The sequence below is a fragment of the Lissotriton helveticus genome, chromosome 1_1 (assembly GCF_964261635.1).
Source record: "Lissotriton helveticus chromosome 1_1, aLisHel1.1, whole genome shotgun sequence".
Taxonomy (NCBI): Eukaryota; Metazoa; Chordata; class Amphibia; order Caudata; family Salamandridae; genus Lissotriton; species Lissotriton helveticus.
This window is the reverse complement of record NC_136057.1, coordinates 21,449,893-21,475,240: the sequence shown is the minus strand read 5'-3', so window position 1 is coordinate 21,475,240 and position 25,348 is coordinate 21,449,893. Positions and strand designations below refer to the sequence as shown.

General features: G+C 49.2%; 1 protein-coding gene across 2 annotated transcripts in view; it reads left to right on the top strand.

Annotated features, from left to right (window-relative positions):
* The window catches only part of ZDHHC5 (zDHHC palmitoyltransferase 5), a 363,343-nt gene extending 338,817 nt beyond the window's left edge, over positions 1 to 24,526 (top strand). For both annotated transcript variants that reach the window (XM_078674125.1, XM_078674119.1), the window contains one exon: positions 23,169 to 24,526. In XM_078674125.1, coding sequence (XP_078530251.1) covers positions 23,169 to 23,358 — 190 coding nt within the window. In that variant the 3' untranslated portion in view covers positions 23,359 to 24,526. The remainder of the gene's footprint in view (positions 1 to 23,168) is intronic.
* The last annotated feature ends 822 nt before the right edge of the window (positions 24,527 to 25,348 follow it).

Here is a 25,348-nt window from a genome sequence, read left to right as displayed (position 1 = left end):
ATTTTAAAAACATAGCTGCAGAGCTGCCATTGCAGCTCTGAGCTACTAGTCGAGGGTGAAAAGCCAATTTGTTGCATTAGCTAATACAGTAGTAAAGAGCGCCTTGCCGTCAACTAGGCCAGGTGTAATGTTACTTGAACATTATATTTCCATTGTGACTGCGGAGTGAAAGCAGTACCTCATACCCGCATCATCTTAATTGACTCTTAACCATGAGACCTGTAAAAGAGGCACAGAGCTCTTTTGCTTCCAATTCAGGTTTGTTTATACAAATACCTAGGCATACTAAAAGGGCACAACTATGGAAGCTTCAAGTTCCCCTGTACTCTTAGGAAGATTTGATGGACGCCAGTGTGAGCGCTACAGAGGCGGACATATTCATCCCAGAGATTATTTTTTTTTTTAATGGTGGCTGAGAGAATTCATACTCTGTATCTCTAAGTAAATCCTTGCAAAGGGGCAATCCATCACCATTGGCACAGTCAGGATCCCTCCTGGGAGCACTGTATACAGCATCCGATTCTACAGCAGAGGGCAGTGAGATGCCAGAAACCGTCATTCTAGGAAGAGGATCCACCATCTTTGACCGAAAAATAACATCTCCAAAGACAAATGATATTGAGAAGTGGGAGGAGTAGCCACACTCGGTACTTTAAATCACTAGCTGTGAACATCCCATCCACAAGGTCCAAATAGTTATACATAGAAAAAGCGTCGGGCTAGTGTGTCACCTACTCAAGATACATCAATGTGTGCAAGAATGTCCCAGAAAATTGTTAGTCTAATTTGAACCTTAGAACTGCCAAAATGTTAGCGAAAGAAGTAGAAATCTGCATTCTGATGGACATTTCTAACCAGAGATTTCTGAACTTGTAAATCTTACCATGTTCCAAACTGGATTTGTAAACTCTTGTATGAGCTTCTGAGTGCCAGCACGTGATGCCATTGACCTTCTTTGTGACTCCTACAGACAAGCTGACACTCGCCTAAAGGCATCATGCCTGCATGCTGACATCAGTTCCTCAAGGAGGCCATGCTGCAGCCGTTTATTGATGCACGTCCCTGGCCCCATGGACTCATCCGGTCCAGCAGTCGGACTTCTACCGACAGGCCATTCCCAGGACCGACTCGCACACCCAGTCAATGTCGATGGTGGTGGATTGCCCCTCCCCCGGTGCCTCCAGTGGTTGCCTTTTAAGATTGTAAAACAAATGCAGTACACACAAAAGGCTCTCTGTGGAGACATTTATTATTGCAAAATTCAGTATTGTCAATTTGTTAGTGTGAAAATCTCTTCAGTTGGCCAAGTAATCGCAAAAGGTTTTTGTTCCAAACATTGTCAATATACACATATTCAAAGAATGTGAATCAAACACAAGTGCTACTATGTGCAGGCATCAGTTTCGATACATGCAAACAACAATACATCAAGTTGATACTTTTATTTCCTCTATCCCCACGTTCTCATACAGAATGTTTGGTGGCCAGTTTCTACCAAAATATGCGCAGAGCCATTTCATTTTCCAGGAGAGTAATTAAAATGCTGACAAGTGTTTTACCATTTTCTAGCCACTGTAGTGCTGAGAACTCATCTTTCTATTCTGCTGAATGAGGTCTTAGTTCTATGTGAACCAAGTACTCAATTTGCTGCCAGGTTCTATATACCCAAAATATGGTGTGAGCTGAGTTTTTTCTTGGAAAGGACCTAGAATGTAAAGAAATCATGTTAGCTGCTAATTTTTCCACACGTTTCCCACTCCAACCAACGTAAATTTGGAGCTTCAATTATCATTCAATGTTTTTTGGTAGGATATTGCTATATAGAAATTGGCATTTTGTGTGCAGAATGTCACCCAAACCATCAGATTTTAAGCAGTGTATGACTTGTAACCGATGTCAGTTACAAATCCACAGAGTCAGTTTATGGTGCCTTATTTCAGGCGACAATTCAAAGTAATTTTTGAGATCGGTAAACCAAACTTGCAGAGCGGAGGAAGTCGAAGACTCGGTTGAGGTCCTGAAGACAGTATCGTTCTCCCTCTCAAAGTCATTCAAAGGACAGAACTTCACCAAAGTCAATTGAGTCTAGGAAGAGCTATAAAAACATGAGAAATCCAAGCACTGCTCTCTTGCTTTGCGCAGTTCCCACTTTTTGGAGTCACATGAGGTTCCAAAAAACTCTAGACAAAGTTGTTTCCCCCTGATACAATCACTTTCCACATCTATTCCTTTCCGGCTTCCAGCAGATAAGGTAGCAATGGCAGATCAACTCCAACAGCTATGGAAAGTTATGAACTCTCTCTTTGGTGGTGGACCGGATCCCCATGGCTCGCCTCCGGGCTCCAAGGATCCGGCAGATCAGACATTGACACTTTCTCTCTTAATATGGTTCCCAAGCCAACATCGGACCCATCGAGTGTGGGACTCGACAACTCTTTTTTCAGCTTCACTTGAGGCCACAGACTATGCCGGATTCAAATTTCAGATAATGAAGCTAATATACCATCCAATTTAGTGTATGGTCAGACTGAACCAGATTTAGCTAGGGATGTTTATTATCTTCAAGGTGATATTTTACAACACTTACAAGATGCTTGTGGTCTAGACACTTCACCATATGTAGGTTTATCATCCCCTACACCGATAATAGCCACTGAGGAGGCAGCATTATATGCCAGTTACTTGTCGAGCAGCTGTGACTTTTCACTTTTTTACCAACGCTAGAGGTTAAAACTACCTATTGACTGAAATATGGGACACAGTTCATGCTTCTCAAGAGCCTTTATTGCCTTTTAATGAGGCTTTGAGTGGCGTTTTAATGGGCAATTCGGCCAAGCCAGGTACTTGTCCTCTATAAATCTTAAGATAGCTAAAAGACACTGTCGAGCCCCAAGAGATCTAAATTTTCTTCCAACATCCAACCCCGTAAAATCGGATAGTACATGCTTCTACTAGTTGTACTAATCCTAATGCATTTATACCACTCCTCCTGATAGGCAGTCTAAAAAGATAGAGGCATACCTAAAATGTTTGTTCGAGGCATATGAGCTGCAGATTACACACTGTGCATAGATGGCCACCTAGTGTTGGTCCCGGATGTTTGCAGTTTGGTTTTGTTCTAGAAAGTCTTTGGAAGTCACAGGATAGGTGACTCCTCCTTTGGATCATACTGCGCATGGGCATCGGCTCCATCCCCAGATTGTTTTTTTCCCGCCACCGGGCTTCGATGTGTTTCCAGCGCTCCGTGTTGGAACTGATTTCCTTTGGCGCGAAATCCTCACTAGCTTTGACGGTATTGTTTCGACCGTGTTTTCCAGTCAACGCTACTCTTCAACTCCGAAGTCTTTAATTCCGGTCGGCGACGAAGGCCTTTGGGCCTATCTAGGCTTCAACTTCCAGGTCATGGAAAGGACGCCATTTAAGAGGTGTCCTCAATGTGGGTCGAAGTTTCCCCACACCGATCTACTTGAGATGTGTAACTTTGCCTCTCACCGGAGCACGAGGCCAGAGACTGTTCCGCTTCTGCCTCTTTCCGCTCCAAAAAGACGATCCGGGACCGAACAGCTCGGAGAACAATGGTTCTGTAGTAGGGGATCTCTTTTATAGTCATAATCTAGTGAATAGTCCCGCTCATGTGCGGGGACCCCGGAGCAATCAAAAATAATCTCTTAAACTGTCTGCTTTGCAGTCCTGCATAGACACTTAAGAGAGAATTAAAGACAAATAATGCAGCCTATACATGCAAGGCTACACTGTCCAATACTTCAACTAGAAATGCAAAGGATATTCCACCAATATCATATTCAGCACAGTCTGCCAAGTTTCACCATGGAGAAACCTCCCCCCCCCCCCCTTCGCCAAATCCTTGGAATGATAGAGAGGAAGGACAGGACAGACAAGCCCCCATAGGCTGCCATTATGTGGCTTAAAAAGGGATACCGTGCCTTTAAGGAAACTTTCCAGAATTCTCCTGGTATCCCAGAATGCACAGCAACTCCCTCCACTTTCAGTTCTTTTTTCCGGCTCCTGCTAGCAGGACCCTGGAGCATTGAGCTCTCCCTTTTGTGGGTTTATTTCTAATTTTTGTGCACTTTTAAAGTGTTAGTGTGTGTTCACTCCACGTGCTTTTGCTTCTTCTTCCCTTTGCTGGGGTTTCTCTGGTGAATTGGCTGCTCTTTTATCAAATATGCCTGCCTTATTTGATAAATGTCCTGAGTGTGCCAGGAAGAAGGCAAAGTCCGATCCTCACAGGGTGTGTATCCTGTGTCTTCCTTCTTCTCATGTCCCTGAGGAGTGTGAGATCTGCCTGCAGTACCCTAAGAGGACCCTGAAGGACAGAGAGAAGACCAGGCTCCAAGGCTTGGAGCAGAGAAGGCAGCAAGGACAAGGTGGGTCTGGGCATGAAGGGGCTCCTTCCTCTGCCCGTGCGCTGGCCTCTGGGGGTCTCCCCAGGAAGGAGGAGGCCAGAAAACGCCACCGGTCTCCGGCGTCGAAAGGAGTGACCACAGTCTCTCCCCAGGGCTCTGGGTCAAAGCGTCGTCGAGGGGATTGACGTCGAGGCCTCCGACGAGGTCGACGTCGGACTGATTCGTCGTTGAGCCATCATCGACGTCGACAGGGGTCAAGACGCCGGCGCTCGCCGTCGAGGCGACACCGCCGGTCGACGTCGATGCGTACAGCGACGTCGAGAAGGTCAGCGACGTCGAGACGGAGGTCGTCGAGGGGACGACCGTCAACGTCGAGGCGACGACAATCGACGCCGAGGAGGTGTTCGTCGACGTCGAAAAGACGCTCCGCGTCGAGGAGGAAGTCATCGCCTTCCAGGAGACGTTCTAGAGCCAGGACGGATTCCTCGGCTTCAGTGAGCCAACGGTCACGGCGGCGCTGTCACTCGTCTTCAAGGGGTACAGCCTCTCGATCACCCCCTTCTGGTCAGGCGAACAAAAGGAGAGTGGGAAAGTCTCCGGCCTCGGAGTACTCGCAAATCTACTCGCCCTCCAAGCCGAGGTCGCCTACACCTCCTCCTCTACCAGTGGATCCTCCTCCACGTACTCTTACACCTCCTCCACCGCCTCCACCTCCGACTCCTCCACCGCCTCCGATTCCTCCTCATCGTCCTCCTCCTCCGCCACCACCAGTACCGCCGAGGTCTATCTCGCTGCCATATCTTCCGACGCCGCCTACGGGGCCTCCTCAACCTAGGCTCCTGTTCCGGCTTCCACAGTGCCCTCCTCTCCGGTCTCTGGACCGTCCGAGGCCGCGGAGGTTGAGATCTCGCTCCAGACGGAGGGATAGATCCAGGAGTCGCCGTCGCTCTTCTACAAGGTCCAGGCGACGCCATAGGAGGGACAGGTCTAGATCCCGCCATACGGATTCGTCCAGTGCCAGGGACTATTCACCTACCCTGACGGATTCCCCTCGGACGAGGGTGTCTCCCATAGACGATATTGTCTCCTTCCAGGAGGTGTTGCTGAGAGGGGCGGCAAAACTGGGCATCACGGTCACGGTGCCCACGCCATTGACTTCCATCATCTTGGAGACGCTGCACAAGAAGCAGTTATCTCGCCCCTTGTTGCCGCTGGTGCCAGGGCTAGTGGAACCCGACATGGAGCTCTTCCTCACCCCTGCGACTGCAAAATCAGCGCCTTCTAGGCGGCAAAAGAAATGTTCGAGGCATGTGGGCTGCTAAATTCATATCTTTTGCATAGATCGCCGCCTAGTGTTGGGTCCGGATGATCGCACATTGTTGTCCTGGAAGAGTCTTCGAAGTATCCTGAGAGGTGGCTCCTCCCCTGGACTACAGTGCGCATGGGCATCGGCTCCATCCCCAGATTGGTTTTTTCCGCCATTGGGTTCGGATGCGGTCTCGACGTCTCTGTCGGAACCGAGAAAACTAGCTTCTTTAAGGCCAAAAGGCCTTTGTTTCATTACGTCGGTATTGTTTGCGTACGGTCTCGAGTTCTTCCGTCTCTTTGAGTCGGAATCTGCGGAGTCGTATCACTCTTCGGACATCGAGGCCTTCTCATCGCAACACGACCACAACTTTTCAACATGGAGCGGAGCCCGTTTAAATACTGTCCCGTCTGTGGGTCCAAATACCCACATATCGACGTGCACCCGGTCTGTAACAAATGCCTCTCGCCAGACCATAACGAGGACAACTGCATGGCCTGCTCCAGATTCAGGTCGAAGAAGACGCTCAAGCTTCGGCGCGCGGTGCGCCTTGAGGCCAGGCAAGCGGCCCCGGATAACATCTTCGGCGACCCAGAAGAAGAGGGCCTAAGTCATCATCTTGACATCACTGCCCGCGACGGAGGTTGAGGCCGATCCCGAAGACAACGACGGGGTCGTGGATCAAGACCTTGAATACGTCGACGAGGTAGGGGACGTCGAAGAAGTTTATGGGGCCGCGGAAGATAGCTCAGGGGATGAGCTATGCCCCGAAAGTTACGTGGATCAGGCTCGGGTCACGGGATCGCCACTCGGCCTTACCCAAGACCCTGCACCGCAAGCCACGGCCCCGCCTTCAGGCCCGGCCACGGACATACTTGCTACGCAGCCCGTATCGAAACCGAAACTGAAAGCATCGGTATCGACTACGCCTTAAATGGCCGACACGAAACCGAAACTACCGGATTCGAGTGCACCTAAGATGGCGGTCGTTCCAACAAAGACAACAAAGCCTGCTACCTCATCGGCTCCGTCGGCCTCCGGTCCACAGAAGTCGAAGAAAACTGTCGATTCGACAGTGCCGAAGTCATCGGCGGAGGAGGCATCCTCTAAGAAGGTCGTCCGGCACGGGGCGACCGGGGCAACGCCGACAAAGTCCAGCAAAGTCGGCGACAGGCATCCAGTGCCGACTGGGACGCCGTTAGTCGGACGCGTGGTTGAGGCGGAGCCTGCAAAATCCCACGGATCGAAGAGCGGAGGCTCAACACATAAGTCCAAAGACTCTGTGTCTACGGCTGCAGCATCGACGTCCAAGATTCCACAGGGACCACAGGACGTCGGAACCGAAGGCAAGGTGAGGGCCTCCTCGTCGGCGCCAAGTGCCGCTGTGACGCATCCCTCATCGCCACTTCACTCCAAAGAATACGGGATAAGGCCTCTGCGACGTCGGCTCCGGCGCCGTCGCACCAGAAGCCGATAGACATGCCGGCAAAGCCTGCTGGCAAGCTTCTATTCATTCTGCCGCCAAAGGAGGCACCAAAAACCTTTGCGCCAAAGACGGCGCCAAAGTCATCAGGCTCTTCCACGTCTGCTGGAATATTGGGTCGGCAACTCGACTCCGGAGACGATTCTGAGCGTTTTGTCGACGCGGACACGGGCAAGTTGACCCTTTACAAGCGGAAGATCACTTCCCAACCAGTGGACTCCTATGTTATCCCACTGAAGAAGAAGAGGCCTGCACAGGACGTTCCAGCCCTGATTGAACCTATCCAGCCTCCTCCTAGAAGGAGTCCAACACCTTCCCCCGACCACTCTGAGGGAGAGGAATATGGACAAGATGACCAGTACACTTTCCCCATCAGTGACCCCGATGCACAACAGGATTCCTATGACGACATAGGTGACCAGGGAATCCAAAATGTGGGGCAAGACCCACAGCCTTTCAGTGCACGTGCATCCCCGACAGAGGACTCTGCAGGATTTCATGCACTCATTGACCGGGCAGCTGCTAATCATGATGTGGACATGCATGCTGACCCAGTGGAGGAAGATTTTCTGTTTGACACTTTTTCAGTCTCTGAAAGGACAGTCAAGACACTTCCTATGCTCAAAGGTGTCCTTAAGCATGCTGCGGAAATCTTTAAAGAGCCTACCAGGGCGAGGGTGGTCAATCCACGCATCGAGAAGAAATACAGACCAGCACCTGCAGACCCTGCATACATTCGGGGACAGTTGCCACTAGACTCTCTTGTGGTCGCAAATGCCCGCAAACGGGCAAACTCCCAGACGACGGGTGAAGCTCCTCCCCCAGACAAGGAGTCTAAAGTGCTTGAGGCAGGGGGCAAAAGAGTAGCTGCGCAGGCTGCCAATTTCTGGCGTATTGCGAACACACAGGCGCTATTGGCACGTTATGATAGGGCGCATTACGACACCCTAGAGCAAATTTTACAACACCTGCCTACGCAGTTTCAAGAGGGTACCAAACTGCTTATAGAGGAGGGAAAACTCATCTCCAACGCAGCAATAAAGTGTGCACTTGATGCCGCAGACACAGCAGCTAGGGATATTAACACTAGCGTTATGCTGAGACGACAAGCGTGGCTACGCATATCCGGGTTTAAACCTGACATTCAAACGACCATACTCAATCAGCCCGTCAATCCTGATAGACTGTTTGGTCCTGATGTTGACTCCACCCTCGAAAAGATTAAGAAAGACAACGAAACAGCTAAGTCTATGGGGGCCCTTCAGTCACAACAATTCCGGGGCAACACTTTTCGTCGCTCAGGGGCACGTGGAGTCACCCGAGGACAGATGGGTCAACAATCACAGTTCAATAGAGGTGGAGCACAGTCCTCGTACCCCAAGCAGAATAAAGGGGGTTATCGAGGAAACAGCACCGGAGGACGTGGCAGAGGAAACAACAACTCCCGTTCCTCTGCCCCAAACAAACAGTGACTCTCTGTCACTGCCCCCCGACCATTTAACACCTGTCGGGGGGAGACTCCAGCTGTTCCTGCCAGTCTGGACAACCATCACCACAGACAGGTGGGTACGACAACTTGTCCAGTACGGGTATTGTCTAGAGCTAAAGTCCACTCCACCCAACATTCCACCAAGGCAACGGCCTATGTCCGCAGAGCACTTATTGCAGCAAGAAGTAGTGGTGATGCTGCAAAAAGGCGCAATCGAGCTCGTGCCAGTGGAGGAGGAAGGCACAGGGGTCTATTCCCTGTACTTCCTTATTCCAAAGAAGGACGGATCTCTCAGACCCATTCTAGATCTGCGTCCCCTCAACCTGTATATCCTATCAGAACATTTCCATATGCTTACACTGCAACAGATTCTTCCCTTACTGAACCAAGGGGACTTCTTAGCAACCTTAGACCTCAAGGATGCTTATTTCCATATACCACTACACCCGTCCCACAGAAAGTATCTCAGGTTCACTATCCAAGGCAGGAATTATCAGTTCAAAGTCCTACCCTTCGGAGTGACCACCGCCCCAAGAGTGTTTACCAAGTGTCTGGCGACGGTAGCGGCGCACCTCAGGAGGCAGAACATCCATGTCTACCCCTACCTAGACGACTGGCTCGTTCAAGCCAAGTCGGAACAACAGTGCGCCGCGGACATGTCGACTACCATTCACCTCCTTCACAATCTGGGCTTCTCGCTGAACTACCCAAAGTCGCACCTTCAACCAGCACATGTGCGGCAGTTTCTGGGCGCGACGATAAATACCCTGACGGCCATGGCTCAGCCAAACCAGGTCAGGATAGACAGCATGCAGTCTCTAATCCAAAGGTTCAGACCGCAACACTCGCTTCCAGCGCGAGTATTCATGCAGTTGATTGGCATGATGGCCTCCTGCATCTTCATAGTCCCTCACGCACGGTTACATATGCGTCCGCTCCAGGAGTGCTTAGCAAATCAGTGGACACAGACTCAGGGACAATTGACAGACCTAGTGTTGGTTACCAGTCGGGCGTACAACTCTCTGCATTGGTGGAATCCACACAACCTTTGCAAGGGCCGACTGTTCCAAGAGCCAGTGCCACAGATTACCCTGACAACGGACGCATCTCTCCAGGGATGGGGAGCTCATCTGCTCACTTACACAGTGCAGGGACTATGGACGACGCAGCAACAGAAGATGCACATCAACTATCTGGAACTGATGGCAATCTTCATGGCGCTCAAGTCCTTCAATGTACATCTGTGCAACAAGGTAGTGTTAGTCCGGACGGACAACATGACAGCGATGTACTACATTCAAAAGCAGGGAGGCACCCACTCGCCGCAGCTGTCTCATCTGGCTCAGAGCATGTGGAAGGGGGCCATTCAGAGGAACATTTTCCTCATGGCAGAACACCTCCCGGGCAAGGACAATCAGATGGCGGATCTGCTCAGCAGATACAGCCATCAAATGCACGAGTGGGAGTTACATCCATCGGTACTCCGCCCGTACTTCCAGCAGTGGGGTCATCCGGAGATAGACCTGTTTGCCACAAACGAAAACGCAAAATGCCAACACTTTGCCGCCAGGTTCCCTCACCCACAGTCGCAAGGGAATGCGATATGGATGAACTGGTCAGGCAAATTTGCGTACGCTTTTCCGCCAGCACCTCTGATACCGCTGGTGGCAAGAAAACTAAGGCAGCACTCGATGACACTCATCCTAGTTGCTCCAACGTGGGCACGCCAAGCATGGTACACCACGTTTCTGGAACTCTCGGTGGTGCCGCATCAAAGGCTGCGCCTAACGCCCAGGCTTTTGACGCAGAACCATGGAGACATTCAGCATCCAGATCCGCAACAGCTCAACCTGGCGATCTGGCTCCTGAAGTCCTAGAGTTTGGCTACCTTCACCTACCTCCAGAATGCATGGACATCATCAAGGAGGCAAGGAAGCCGACTACCAGGGCATGCTATGCTGCAAAATGGAAGCGTTTCGTCCTTCACTGTACAGCCAATAACATAAACCCGCTAGATGCATCTATCCCTAACATCATTTGCTATCTGTTACATCTTTACAAGTGCAATCTAGCCTACACTTCCATTCGGATGCATTTATCCGCCATAGCAGCTTATCTTCAGAACAGGCAGCATCTCTCTGTCTTCAGAGTGCCTGCCATTAAGGCCTTCCTTGAAGGTCTGAAACGAGTCATTCCCCCAAGAACACCGCCAGCTCCGGTGTGGAACCTCAATGTGGTCCTCACCAGGCTGATGGGACCACCTTTTGAGCCACTGCACTCGTGTGAACTCCAGTTCCTCACATGGAAAGTGGCTTTCCTTATTGCTATCACTTCACTGAGACGTGTCAGTGAGCTGCAAGCGCTCACAATCCAAGAGCCATTCATACAAATTCATCCAAATAGGGTGGTACTACGTACTAACCCCAAATTTCTTCCGAAGGTGGTGTCACAGTTTCATCTCAACCAAACTATTGACTTGCCTGCATTCTTCCAAAACCCACAAACGGTGGCGGAAAGAATGCTCCATACTTTGGACGTTAGGCGGGCGTTAATGTACTATATTGACAGGACACAACACTTTAGGAAAACAAAACAACTTTTTGTTGCCTTCTCGCCACAGCACAAGGGCAACCCTATTTCCAAAGCAGGAATAGCCAGATGGATTGTTAAGTGCATCCAGATCTGCTATCAAAAGGCTAAACGCACCTTAACAATACCCCCAAGGGCGCACTCCACACGCAAATTGGGGGCATCCATGGCTTTCCTGGGGAACATTCCTTTAGAAGACATTTGTAGAGCAGCCACATGGGTTACACCACATACCTTTACAAAACACTACTGTGTTGATGTGCATTCCAAACAGCAAGCAGCTGTTGGGCAGGCTGTTCTCAAGACACTTTTTCAGGTTTCTGCAGCTGGCACGGGCAACCGCCGCTAATGGATGGACTGCTATATATTCTATGCAAAAGATATGAATTTAGCAGCCCACATGCCTCGAACTGAATATGCTACTTACCAGTATGCATCTGTTCTTGGCATGTAGGGCTGCTAACATTCATATCGCCCACCCTCCTCCCCGGTGCCTGTCGCAGCTGCAGACATACTCTTGCATTCAATCATTAGCATGGACATCCTTTACACTTTACACTCCATCTCTGCCACAATGGCTAAAAACAATCTGGGGATGGAGCCGATGCCCATGCGCACTGTAGTCCAGGGGAGGAGCCACCTATCTCAGGATACTTCGAAGACTCTTCCAGGACAACAATGTGCGATCATCCGGACCCAACACTAGGCGGCGATCTATGCAAAAGATATGAATGTTAGCAGCCCTACATGCCAAGAACAGATGCATACTGGTAAGTAGCATATTCAATCGTGCCCCTGATTCGGACCCAGCGTTTCTTCACTTGGACCATGCGCCAGATTCAGTGATTATGACAGCGGCAAGGAAACAGCACGCCACCACCCTGTCATCGACAGTGCCTCCTGACAAGGAGAGTCGCTGGATGGATTCGGCAGGCAGTAAGGTCTGCGGGACGGCCTCCACGTCTATGAAGGCCGCAAGTGCCTCAGCCTTGTTGGGACGTTACAATCAGTCCCTATGGGAGTCCCTCCCACAGTTCATGGAACTCCTTCCCCGGGATAACAGGGAGGATTTCCAAGAAATGTTTAATGAAGGGCTGCTGGTCTCCAACCAGGTGATTAGCTCGGCTCGGATTCCTCCCTCTTGGCAGTCCACGGATACTGCCACGGGGTCAACCTGAGGCGCCACGCCTGGCTGCATCTGACGTCCTTGAAGCCGAGGCGCAGCAGAGAGTTGCCAACCTGCCCTTCTCTGGTGAGACCCTCTTCGGGAAACACGCGGACGAGGAGATGGCCCGCTTGAAGGCGGAGGCGGAAACCCTGACGGCTGTTGGGTTGGAAAAGCCTAAGGAACAGAAGAAGACCTTCCGTTCGTTCCAGAGACGGTATGGGGCCAAGGTAGAGGGCAATGTCGACAGGCTGGACAGCAACAGCAGCAGCAACAGTTCCAGCGGCGCCCGATCCAGAAGTGCCAGAGGGGCCGCGGTGGTCAGCAGTCTTCATCCGCGGCCAAAGGCCCAGTTGGGTCTAGGCCCTGAGGTGCTTCTTCCCCTTCATCCGTTACCCGCTCGGTGGGGGGAAGCATCCAACATTACCTGGCAGAGTGGAGAAACATTACTCAAGACAAGTGGGTGCTGAATATTGTTTGCAATGGATACAGTCTTCGGTTCACCAGTCCGCCTCCAGCAATTCCACCGGTTGGCTCGCAGTTCCAGCTGCGCGAGCTCCAGGCGGAAGCCGATACCCTGTTAAGAAAAAGGGCGATAGAAGACGTCCCTCTGTCTCAAAGGGGAAAGGGTCTTTACTCACGCTTCTTCCTAGTACGGAAGAAGGACAAGAACAAGTTCAGACCCATTCTGGATTTGCGACAAGGAAACAAGTGGATTAGCAGGGAAAAGTTTTGCATGCTGTCTTTGCACCAGATTTATCCTCAGCTGCAGTGAGGAGACTGGCTGTGCACGATAGATCTGCAAGATCTGTACTTCCATGTGCCCATTGCACGGAAACACCGGAAATTCCTGCGCTTCCTCGTCGGCACCAATCACTATCAGTACACCGTACTACCGTTTGGACTGAAGTCTGCATCCAGGACTTTTTCTAAATGCATGGCTGTGGTGGCAGCGCACCTGCGAAAGAACAAGGTATCTTGTATATGCCCTTCTTTCAGACACCGCGATTCTGGACACCACAGTAAACAAGGCATTTCCCTCCATAGAGGGGCAACTGGGGCGAATATCTTTTATAGGCTTTTGCAAGAAATAAGTATCTTTCAGTACGCCGTTACAAGTCACTGCTAGGGACAATGTCCTCTTTCATTCCTCTCGTTACTTTCTGCCGATTGAAAATGCATCCTTTCCAGGAACAACTGGATCAGCAATGGCATCAAGCAGAGGGATCCTTAGACGACATGGTAAAGATCACACTGGCCATGGTGCAGGCAATAGCGTGGTGGACCCCAAAAAAAACATTTCAGTGGGTCTTTCCTTCCTTACCAAATCAGCTCCACTGGTGATTACCACCGATGCATCCCTGGAAGTGTGGGGAGCATTCCTTCAGGACCTTCAGGTCAGCGGTCGGTGGAAGTTGCAGGAACAACAACTTCACATCAACTTGCTAGAGCTCAGAGCAGTGGGCTTGCTGGCTTTCCTGGCAAGGGTATAAGGATCAGCTGTACTAATCAGAACAGACAACACAACAGCGATGCATTATCTCAACAAGCAGGGGGGTACAAGATCACTCTCCCTGCCGCAGGAAGCGCAAAAAATATGGGAATGGGCTGTTCGACACAGAGTGTCTCTGGAAGCAGAACTTCTTCCAGGGGATCAGAATATCAAAGCGGACACTCTGAGCAGACTAAAGTCAACCTGCCACGAGTGGGAGATCAACCAGGACACCTTGCAAAGCATCTTCTTCAAATGGAGAGTACTGACAGTGGACGTCTTTGAGACGGCTCAGAACAAAAAATGCTGGTTCTTCGCAAGTTAGCATCACCAACGGGGATCTTGGGGGAATGTGTTTTTGATGGCATGGTCCGGCGTCTTTGCCTACGCCTTTTCTCCGATTCCCCTCCTACCTCGCGGGCTCACAAAGATAAAGAAGGAACCATGCAAAATAATACTGATAACTCCGTGGTGGCCCTGGGAACACTGGTTCACAGAGTTGCTCCTACTGTCGGAGGTTCATCAGATTCCTCTACAACCAATACCGTCACTCTTGACGATGTCCCAGGGACAAGTACTTCACCCAGATCCGAAATCCCTATGCTTAGCGGCCTCGCTCCTGAACACTGCGAATTTCAACATCTAGATATTTCATTGGAATGCAGAAATATATTATCAAATGCCAGATCGAAAAGTACAAACAGGACATATAGGATGAAATGGAAGAGATTCTGTTTGTGGTGCCAAGGGCGTACGATTCATCCTTTTAACTCTGCGGCTCATGACATTATCCCATATATCTTGGCAAAATCTGGTTTAGCCCATGCTTCTATTAAAGTGCATCTCGCTGCTATATATCGATATAGGAGAACTTCCTCAGGACAATCATTGTGGTCCGAAAGCATCATCAAACAGTTCATGAAAGGATTATGTCGAACATTTCCTCCCATAAAACCTCCTCCACCTCACTGGCAGTTGAACATTGTTTTATCTCAATTGATGAAGTAGCCCTTCGAACCAATTCACACTGCGGACCTAAAATTCTTATCCTGGAAGGTAGCTCTTCACATAGCTCTCACTTCAGCCAGGAGAGTTGGGGAGGTACAGGCTCTCACTATACAAGAACCGTTCTTACAGTTTAAGGAGGAAAGTATTGTTCTCAGGACTAATCCTAAATTCATTCCGAAATTGCCAACATACTTTCATCTGAATGAACCGTTGATCCTTAAGATGTTTTTCCCTCAACCGTCAACCGCAGCGCAAAAAGCTCTTCACTCACTAGATGTTCAGCGCTGTCTGTAGTTCTGCTTGCAAAAGAGAAAGGCCTTTCTGCAAGTCTTCTCAACTGTTTTTTTCTTATAGTGCACCCAGTAAGGACTTTCCTTTATCAAAGAGGGGAATTGCCCGATGGATTTCAAGTGCAATGCAATATTGTCATCGGGCGGCTGGAAGCCGTTGAATGCACGTGTTTGTGCTCATTCCGCAAGAGCAGCTCATTTTACAAGAGCAGTGTCCACCTCCACTGCTTTATTTTCGGGCGTACCTATCCAGGATATCTGCAGAGCTGCTACCTGGAAGAGTACACACACCTTCACCAGACATTACTGCCTCGATGCAGCTGCAGAGAAGGATGTGTCAATGGGACAAGCAGTACTGCGAATCCTTTTCCAGTGACCCCTCTTTACCATCCCTCCTTCCTTTATTGGTTACATATGCACATTTTATTGTGATGTATTGTATTATATGCAATATTTCAAAGATTCAGTCTATGTGTGTATGTATATATATATATATATATATATATATATATGTATATGTATGTATATGTATATGTATATATATATATATATAGTGCTATTTTCAAGGTACATACGTTGCTTAGTTCCAAGTCTTGGGTGACAAAAAATGTGCTATGATTTACTGCTCGCTATTCTGATTCAAGCGTGTGAATCTATGAAAGCTTCAGTACTGGAGTAAGAAAACAGGTTACTTACCTGTAACTATAGTTCTCCAGTATTGGAAGCTTTCATAGATTCACATGTGACCCACCCTCCTCCCCTGAGAGGCTCACCTTGGATTTAGCACAAAAGGTGTCTTAAGTGCAGGAAAATCTGAGGGGCAAAAGGTTCTCTCAGGAGTGTTCTAGAGGGTGAGAGGCTCTGATTGGTTATGGGGCAAATTTTGTCTCTTTTACATACCGAAGGTTATGGGTTGCAAAAGAGAAATGGCCTAGGCCTCTTTTCAGTTTGCTATCCAACTAAGTATTGCTTTTTTATATATCTGAGACTCCCGTCTCGATGACTGGGAATGATTCAGGCATGTGAATCTATGAAAGCTTCCAATACTGGACAACTACAGTTACAGGTAAGTAAGTTATTTTCTTTTCAGTGGAAAGTCATCTTAATATAAATATGTTGGAGATTCTAGTGGTCCATGTGGCTTTTGAAGGCTTTCCTTTCAAGGATCAAGTGGGAGCGAGTCCAGGTACTCACAGACAATACGACCGCTATGTGGTATTACAACAAACCAGGTGGAGTAGGGTAGTGGATTCGGTACTTAGAAGCTCTTCATCTTTGGAAGTGGCTGAGCGATCAGGGAATATCTCTGATCGTCCAACATTTGGCGGGATCTTTAAACGTCCGAGCAGATGAACTTAGCCGGAAATACTTAGCGGATTGGAATTACATTTAACCTCAGAGGTGGTACGGGCTATCTTCCACAGATTGAGAGAACTCTGGCTCAATCTGTTTGCCACTGTAGAGAATATTTAATAAGCTAGAGGTTATCCAAGAAAGAGCGATCACGAAAGTGAGTAACTTGTTTGTGTCTGCCATTACTTTGACATTTCAAAGCTAGTCATCCCTTACTTGTTAGATCATTGCAGAAATAATGAGGCAACTATGGCAGCGTAATATGCTGAAGTAGCTTTAACTGACATCTGCAGAACAGTGACAATGAAGAGCTGCCATGTTTGTCAACATTACTACCTGGCTACAGAACCCTGTACAGACCGGGCAGTAAGCCATGCAGTCGTTCAGTATGTGTTTTTTAGTTAAAGTGAAGCTGCTTCTCTGCAGTATTTGCAATTGTTTCATTATTGACCGTTTTCACCACATGACATTTGGATAGGTCTATGACATGCTACTAGTTAATGGTATTGCTCGCCATTCTGATTAGGCATGTGAATCTATGAAAGATCCAATGCTGGAGAAAAGTTGCTTCACTGTAACAAAAATTCTTGGTATCTTTCTTAGATTCACATGCGACCCTACCTCCACCAGAGGAATTTATTTCCTCTGTTCACCCTTGTGCTGTGGAAAATTTGATGTTTAGTTGCCTCTGTGGGAGTGGGTGTGAGGAAATTGGGTGTATTATGTGGTGTGGTTGTGCAACTTGACCATGTAATACACTTAACCAACCCCTTTAAGTCCAGTAGGTTTCGTCTATCAAACCCTCAGCTCAAACCTGGTATCTGTGGCACTGAGCAGTAAGGCTTACAAAAAGGAACAAGGGTAAAGCATTTAAATAGCACCAAAACAATTAAAGAAATAACACGACACTCAAGAAATCTGAAACCATTTTGTAAATATATACTGTATTTTATAAGAGTTTAGTGACTAAAACGAAAAAGAGCCACCAGGGGGATCCGGAGATATGAATGTGATAATAAATCAAAGCATTTTCATTTAACTGCGAATAAACCTTGGCAAATCCTTCTAATTTGACACTTAGAAAATGTTCAAAAGGATACTTGGCTAAGTCTGAATGAGGTTGGGTAGAAGTACTTGGGGTGAACAACTCCAGCAGGAATCCAGTCATGGGATCCAGCATAGTCCTTACAAACATTTACCTACACATATGAAGCAGTCCTCCAACTGTTCCAGGCCCTTTATCCTCGTTGCAATGGATTCCTATGGAGTGCTGATCCTTGGGTGCAGCAGGTGTAGTCCTCTTCGGTGCAGGCCATCTTGCTAATCAGTTGGTGCAGCAGGTGTAGTCCTCTTCGGTGCAAGCCATCTTTGCTGATCCTTGGGTGCAGCAGGTGTAGTCCTCTTCGGTGCAGGCCATCTTTTCTGATCCTTTGGTGCAGCAGGTGTAGTCCTCTTCGGTGCAGGCCATCTTTGCTGATCCTTGGGTGCAGCAGGTGTAGTCCTCTTTGGTGCAGGCCATCTTCGCTGATCCTCGGTGCAGCATGGCAGTCCTCCTCGGTACAGCCATCTTTGCTTATCCTTGGGTGCAGCAGGTGTAGTCCTCTTCGGTGCAGGCCATCTTTGCTGATCCTTCGGTGCAGTAGGTGTAGTCCTCTTCGGTGCAGGCCATCTTTGCTGATCCTTCGGTGCAGTAGGTGTAGTCCTCTTCGGTGCAGGCCATCTTTGCTTATCCTTGGGTGCAGCAGGTGTAGTCCTCTTCGGTGCAGGCCATCTGTGCTGATCCTTGGGTGCAGCAGGTGTAGTCCTCTTCGGTGCAGGCCATCTTTGCTGATCCTTCGGTGCAGTAGGTGTAGTCCTCTTCGGTGCAGGCCATCTTTGCTGATCCTTCGGTGCAGTAGGTGTAGTCCTCTTCGGTGCAGGCCATCTGTGCTGATCCTTGGGTGCAGCAGGTGTAGTCCTCTTCGGTGCAGGCCATCTTTGCTGATCCTTCGGTGCAGTAGGTGTAGTCCTCTTCGGTGCAAGCCATCTTTGCTGATCCTTCGGTGCAGCACGTGTAGTCCTCTTCGGTGCACGCCATCTTTGCTGATCCTTTCGTGCAGCAGGTGTAGTCCTCTTCGGTGCAGGCCATCTTTTCTGATCCTTTGGTGCAGTAGGTGTAGTCCTCTTCGGTGCAGGCCATCTTTTCTGATCCTTTGGTGCAGCAGGTGTAGTCCTCTTCGGTACAGCCATCTTTTCTGATCCTTTGGTGCAACAGGTGTAGTCCTCTTTGGTGCAGGCCATCTTTGCTGGTCCCTTGGTGCAACAGGTGTAGTCCTCTTCGGTGCAGGCCATCTTTGCTGATCCTTTGGTGCAGCACGACAGTCCTCTTTGGTGCAGGCCATCTTTGCTGATACTTCGGTGCAGCAGGTGTAGTCCTCTTTGCTGCAGCTTCTCTTTGCTGGCCCCTTGGGTGCAGCAGGTGTAGTCCTCTTCGGTGCAGGCCATCTTTGCTGATCCTTTGGTGCAGCAGGTGTAGTCCTCTTCGGTACAGGTCATTTTTGCTGATCGTTCGGTGCAGCATGGCAGTCCTCTTCGGTGCAGGCTCTTTGCTGATCCTTCGGTGCAGCAGGACAGTTCTCTTTGGTGCAGGCCATCTTTGCTGATACTTCGGTGCAGCAGGTGTAGTCCTCTTTGCTGCAGCTTCTCTTTGCTGGCCCCTTGGTGCAACAGGTGTAGTCCTCTTCAGTGCAGGCCATCTTTGCTGATCCTTCGGTGCAGCATGGCAGTCCTCTTTGGTGCAGGCCATCTTTGCTGATCCTTCGGTGCAGCAGGTGTTAGTCCTCTTTGGTGCAGGCCATCTTTGCTGATCCTTCGGTGCAGCACGTGTAGTCCTCTTCGGTGCACGCCATCTTTGCTGATCCTTTCGTGCAGCAGGTGTAGTCCTCTTCGGTACAGGCCATCTTTGCTGATCCTTCGGTGCAGCATGGCAGTCCTCTTCGGTGCAGGCTCTTTGCTGATCCCTTGGTGCAACAGGTGTAGTCCTCTTCGGTGCAGGCTCTTTGCTGATCCTTCGGTGCAGCACGTGTAGTCCTCTTCGGTGCAGGCCATCTTTGCTGATACTTCGGTGCAGCAGGTGTAGTCCTCTTTGCTGCAGCTTCTCTTTGCTGGCCCCTTGGTGCAACAAGTGTAGTCCACTTTGGTGCAGGCCATCTTTGATGATCCTTCGGTGCAGCATGGCAGTTCTCTTCGGTGGAGGCCATCTTTGCTGATCTTTCGGTGCAGCATGGCAGTCCTCTTCGGTGCAGGCCATCTTTGCTGATACTTCGGTGCAGCAGGTGTAGTCCTCTTTGCTGCAGCTTCTCTTTGCTGGCCCCTTGGTGCAACAGGTGTAGTCCTCTTCGGTGCAGGCCATCTTTGCTGATCCTTCGGTGCAGCATGGCAGTCCTCTTCGGTGCAGGCCATCTATGCTGATCCTTGGGTGCAGCAGGGAAGTCCTCTTTGGTGCAGCTTCTCTTTGCTGATCCTTCGGTGCAGCACGTGTAGTCCTCTTCGGTGCATGCCATCTTTGCTGATCTTTCGGTGCAACAGGTGTAGTCCTCTTCGGTGCACGCTCTTTGCTGATCCTTCGGTGCAGCATGGCAGTCCTCTTCGGTGCAGGCCATCTATGCTGATCCTTGGGTGCAGCAGGGAAGTCCTCTTTGGTGCAGCTTCTCTTTGCTGATCCTTCGGTGCAGCAGGTGTAGTCCTCTTCGATGTTGGCCATTTTTGCTGATCCTTCGGTGCAGCATGGCAGTCCTCTTCGGTACAGGCCATATTTGCTGATCCTTGGGTGCAGCAGGTGTAGTCCTCTTCGGTGCAGGCCATCTTTGCTGATACTTCGGTGCAGCAGGTGTAGTCCTCTTTGCTGCAGCTTCTCTTTGCTGGCCCCTTGGTGCAACAGGTGTAGTCCTCTTCGGTGTAGGCCATCTTTGCTGATCCTTCGGTGCAGCATGGCAGTCCTCTTTGATGCAGGGTCTCTTTGCTGGCCCCTTGGTGCAACAGGTGTAGTCCTCTTCGGTGCAGGCCATCTATGCTGATCCTTGGGTGCAGCAGGGAAGTCCTCTTTGGTGCAGCTTCTCTTTGCTGATCCTTCGGTGCAGCAGGTGTAGTCCTCTTCGATGTTGGCCATTTTTGCTGATCCTTCGGTGCAGCATGGCAGTCCTCTTCGGTACAGGCCATATTTGCTGATCCTTGGGTGCAGCAGGTGTAGTCCTCTTCGGTGCAGGCCATCTTTGCTGATCCTTTGGTGCAGCAGGGAAGTCCTCTTAGTTGCAGCTTCTCTTTGCTGATCCTTCGGTGCAGCAGGTGTAGTCCTCTTCGATGTAGGCCATTTTTGCTGATCCTTCGGTGCAGCAGGTGTAGTCCTCTTCGATGTTGGCCATTTTTGCTGATCCTTCGGTACAGCAGGTGTAGTCCTCTTCGGTACAGGCCATATTTGCTGATCCTTGGGTGCAGCAGGTGTAGTCCTCTTCGGTGCAGGCCATCTTTGCTGATCCTTGGGTGCAGCAGGGAAGTCCTCTTTGGTGCAGCTTCTCTTTGCTGGTCCCTTGGTGCAACAGGTGCAGTCCTCTTCGGTGCAAGCCATCTTTGCTGATCCTTCGGTGCAGCAGGGCAGTCCTCTTTGATGCAGGGTCTCTTTGCTGGCCCCTTAGTGCAACAGGTGTTGTCCTCTTCGGTGCAGGCCATCTTTGCTGATCCTTCAGTGCAGCAGGGCAGTCCTCTTTGGTGCAGCTTCTCTTTGCTCGTCCCTTGGTGCAGCAGGGCACTCTTCCTTTGGTCCTCTTTCCAGTCGGTAGAGATCTGAGGTCTGGTAGCCAGGGGTGCCCCTCATATGCTCGGAAAATATCCTCAGGGCAGGATGTGACTGGTAGCTAATGGGCTACCATGTTCCCTCCCACTTGTTGACCACTTCCTGCGGAGTGTGGTATCTGGCTATACCATGCTGCCACTCCCAAGATGGCGAGACCCCTCTCTTGGTGTTTAGACTTCACTAGCCCACTCCTGGGGTGTGGCTACCTCATTGCTACATGCCCCTAGGGAAACTTGTTCGGCAACTGGGTGCCCCCTCTGCTCCCCGTGCCAGCCTGTCTGCCTAAACAGTGGGAAAGCCCTCCTTTCTAGTGTGACTCATCTGCCTTTAAAAGCAGCTTCTCCTTTGAAGCCTGCCATTTGGGGCTAACACCAAAGTGGCTTCCTGTAGGAGGGAGGTAATACATCCCTGGCCTACAATCCCTCATTTTTTCCGTTCCTTAAAATTGTAGGCATATCTCTCCAGGAGGGAATAAATCTGTCTTGTGCCATGTGTGTCCTGAAAGGCACAGGAGTTTTAAATGCAGCAAGGTGGCAGCTTTGTAATAGCTGCACACTGCAATAAGTTACATTAAGTTTGACTTGAGATACAAGCTGGTCGCACTGTTCTGGAGTTAGCACAGTTGAAGGATCAGTGTGTAATCCTGTACTCACCAATTGGCCGACCAAATCTTTCCACAGTCTAAATGGTGGTTTTGCGTGTTTGCTGTCACAACATGTATAATCCATGTCCTCCTACATCATATGTTGCACCCTGCCTTAGGACTCGGTAGGCCTGCCAGAGGGGTGACTTACACAGATCGACTGGGGAAGTAGTGGCTTTGCCATTGCTTTCAATGACAGTGAGGCTAGCAGTGCATGACTGCTCTGCCAGTCTGCCGTGGCGTGGCGTTCTTGTTTTAAGCGGGCCTCCAGGCTGGCACAACCAGTGCTGCTGCCCTGGGCTACCCCTCGAACTTACATTCCCTGGGAAAATCAGTCAGTGGGCGCAGCACATGCAGGTGACAACACACATTCTTCATGTTTGTTGTGTTTCACAGTAAGATATGATTGACACTTGAGAGAACACAAAGTGCTTCAGTTAAACGTCAGGAAGCATCTTCTGGATTTGGAAGAAAAGTTTTGTTACTGGACAATATGATCATAAAATCAGGCAAAACTGTTTGCATCTAGAATAATTTCACTGCATCTTTAAACATTGACATAGACCTATTTAGCTCTTGTTGATTTTGGGTCTTCTTCTTGGTGAACATTTTATGGGTCAACTCTTCTCAAGCGAAGACCTGTCGGATTGAAGTGTTTTGTGTTATTTTGGATTGGGAGGGCGTTGTGAATGGAGAAGATGGTTCCAGTGACAACTACTAGTAAAGCCTGTCGTGGCCTGGGGTTGATTGATCACTGCTTTGATTCAACTAAATTGTGCGAGAAAGAAATCTTGTTTGGGGAGGAGGGAGACTCCACTCTGCTCACGTGGGTTTTGGCACCATCACCACGCTTTTAATGTGTCCCATCAGTTGTTTGTGTCACTCCGGTTAGTTGTGCGCCATGGTATTCACCAGGGTGTTTCTAACTGAATTAAAAGTTCATTCAGATGTGGCCACATTGTCATTCCCCTAAATATTAATTGCACCATCTTTACAGCACTCCTCACCTAAGCTGAGATTTCTTCATACATATAGCATCCATCGTGAGATAAATGAATTCTTCAGTTATATCCCAAATAGTGCCTACTATTCTTTCTCATATGACTTAGCTGCTGATGCCACTACTGATCTGACATGTACCTTCTCTCTCTTCAGGGATGAGATTCAGATGAAGGCCTCGTACAGCAAATCCAACGGGCAGCCTAAGAACCTTGGCCGTGCTGCCTCCCCATCGCCTCCTCCTGGACAAGCTCCCCTGAGCCCCACTCGTGGCAGCAGTGGAAACAGCGGCGGAGTGAAGAAGGTCTCCGGCGTGGGTGGAACAACATATGAGATTTCTGTATGAGATCCACCTTTCTTCAAGTGACAGCAATGCAGAGACTCAGGCTGCCATCTGGAAGAGAAGCACGCTCCACCAGTCAGAAGCCAGGAGATTGGTCTCATGCATGTACATTTGGAACCAGTCGCTAAGCAAAGCAGACAATTCTTCGGTGGGGTTCAGTTTTCCTGATGCAGGATTGAAATACTTGTCTGCGAGGGAGGGAGTGGGAAGCTGCTCTCTGGTCACAGTGAGTCTAGTCAGACTTTGTTAAGCAGCTAGGTTCTACCGGCCTCAAAAGCTTTCCTACGGGAACGAAAAAACAGCAAACCACTTTGTGCAGCATTGCTCACCACCAATTTTTTTAATTATTTTTATTAATATTTTGTGAGTTCAGACTTCCCCTTCTCTTCCCATCATTTTCCTTAATTTCAGGTGTGTACATATCTATTTTATCTCTAAAATTACCAATATGTGGTGGGGGGGGGTACATCCTGCCATAATCACCGCTTCTACCTGTTCGGTTATTTATGGTGGGATAGCTCTGCTGTCAGTGGACATCACGTACTCCCTTGCCCAGTGTTCCCAGTGTGCGACTTACCTTTGGTCGGGTCTTGTCACCTCTTTCTGGTCACTTAAGGGTATTGGTTTCCACCAGCTTAACCCCCGTTCTGGTTCCAGAAGGCAGGGTCTGGTAGTGAGCTGTTCATGAAGAGCACAATCCTCCTACCGGTTTGTCATTTTGTGGCAAAAATGTTCTTTGAAGAACGTCTATACAGAAATAGCTTCCCTTACACATCTGCTCCTAGTTACTGTGAGCATTGTATCTGGGGGAAAGATACTCAGAGGGGGCATGAGGTGCGTACAGCAGCCTGAGCTATCCCCATGCACAGACACGTACAACTTTAAAAGGCCATCAGAAACGTCCCCTGACCAGTCTATACTTCACTCCCTTGATGTAAGCTTAAAGTGATGAAGACAGACTGTAAATGTATGTATTAAACTGGAACAAACAGCAATACGCTTCTTGCCAGATGCCAAAAAACAGAACGCCAGGAAGAGATAACGGTTCAGAGGTGGTGGTAAAGGGGAACGATCTCAAGCAAATGGGACGGGAGTTATTTTTTATTATGAGTATCCATTTTAAACCAACGAAAGAAATTAAAATGAAAAAATATATATGTATAAAAAGAGACTATCCTGTTGCTGTATTGATTTTCTACTGAGCAAATGTGTGGGAGATGATCAGTGGCAAGTGTGTTTTTGTTTATTGAAAGCCGAACGACAGACGAAAACAAATCCCACATTAATGTCTCTTATCCCAGTAAAGTGTCCAGCATCTTCAGACCGGGTCGTCCGCTTGTGCCCAAGTAGTGATCAGCATTCTCTTTAGACATAGTGTGTATTCATCGCACATTACAGAGGATCATATGGTGTGTGATGCCATGCATAATGGCTGGTAGTGACAGCACTGGAGAGAAGACACAAAGTATAGGGAGTACATATTTTATTTATTTATTTATTCAAAGTTTTATATAGCGCGAACAGGATCCTTACAGATATCAGAGCGCTTCACAAAGACAGGGAAGGGGCAGTAGGAGTAAACAGATAATGGGAACAGTATAATAGTCAATAACATGGTAATAACTTGGATAATAAAAACATACATAAAACCAATCCATATACAATCAGGTAAGGAAGTAATATAGAGCAGCACAAGTCATTGATCCCACTACAGCGGTGTACAGGTGGATCAACCAACGTGTATCATATCTTGGTCGGTAGTAAGAGAGTAGCGTAGTAGTGCCCCCAACAAGTAGAGTATAGTGCCAGGGGATAGGGTGAGCAGTGGTACAAAGCAAAGCAGAGTCTCTGAACCAACATCTGTAACGATCAGGAGATCTTGGCCAGAAGGATGGTTTTCACCTCTTTCTTGAAGAGTGCAGTGGAGGAGATCAGCCTGGTTTCAGGAGGGAGCGCATTCCAGATCCTGGGTGCCATTCCTGAGAAGGAGCGT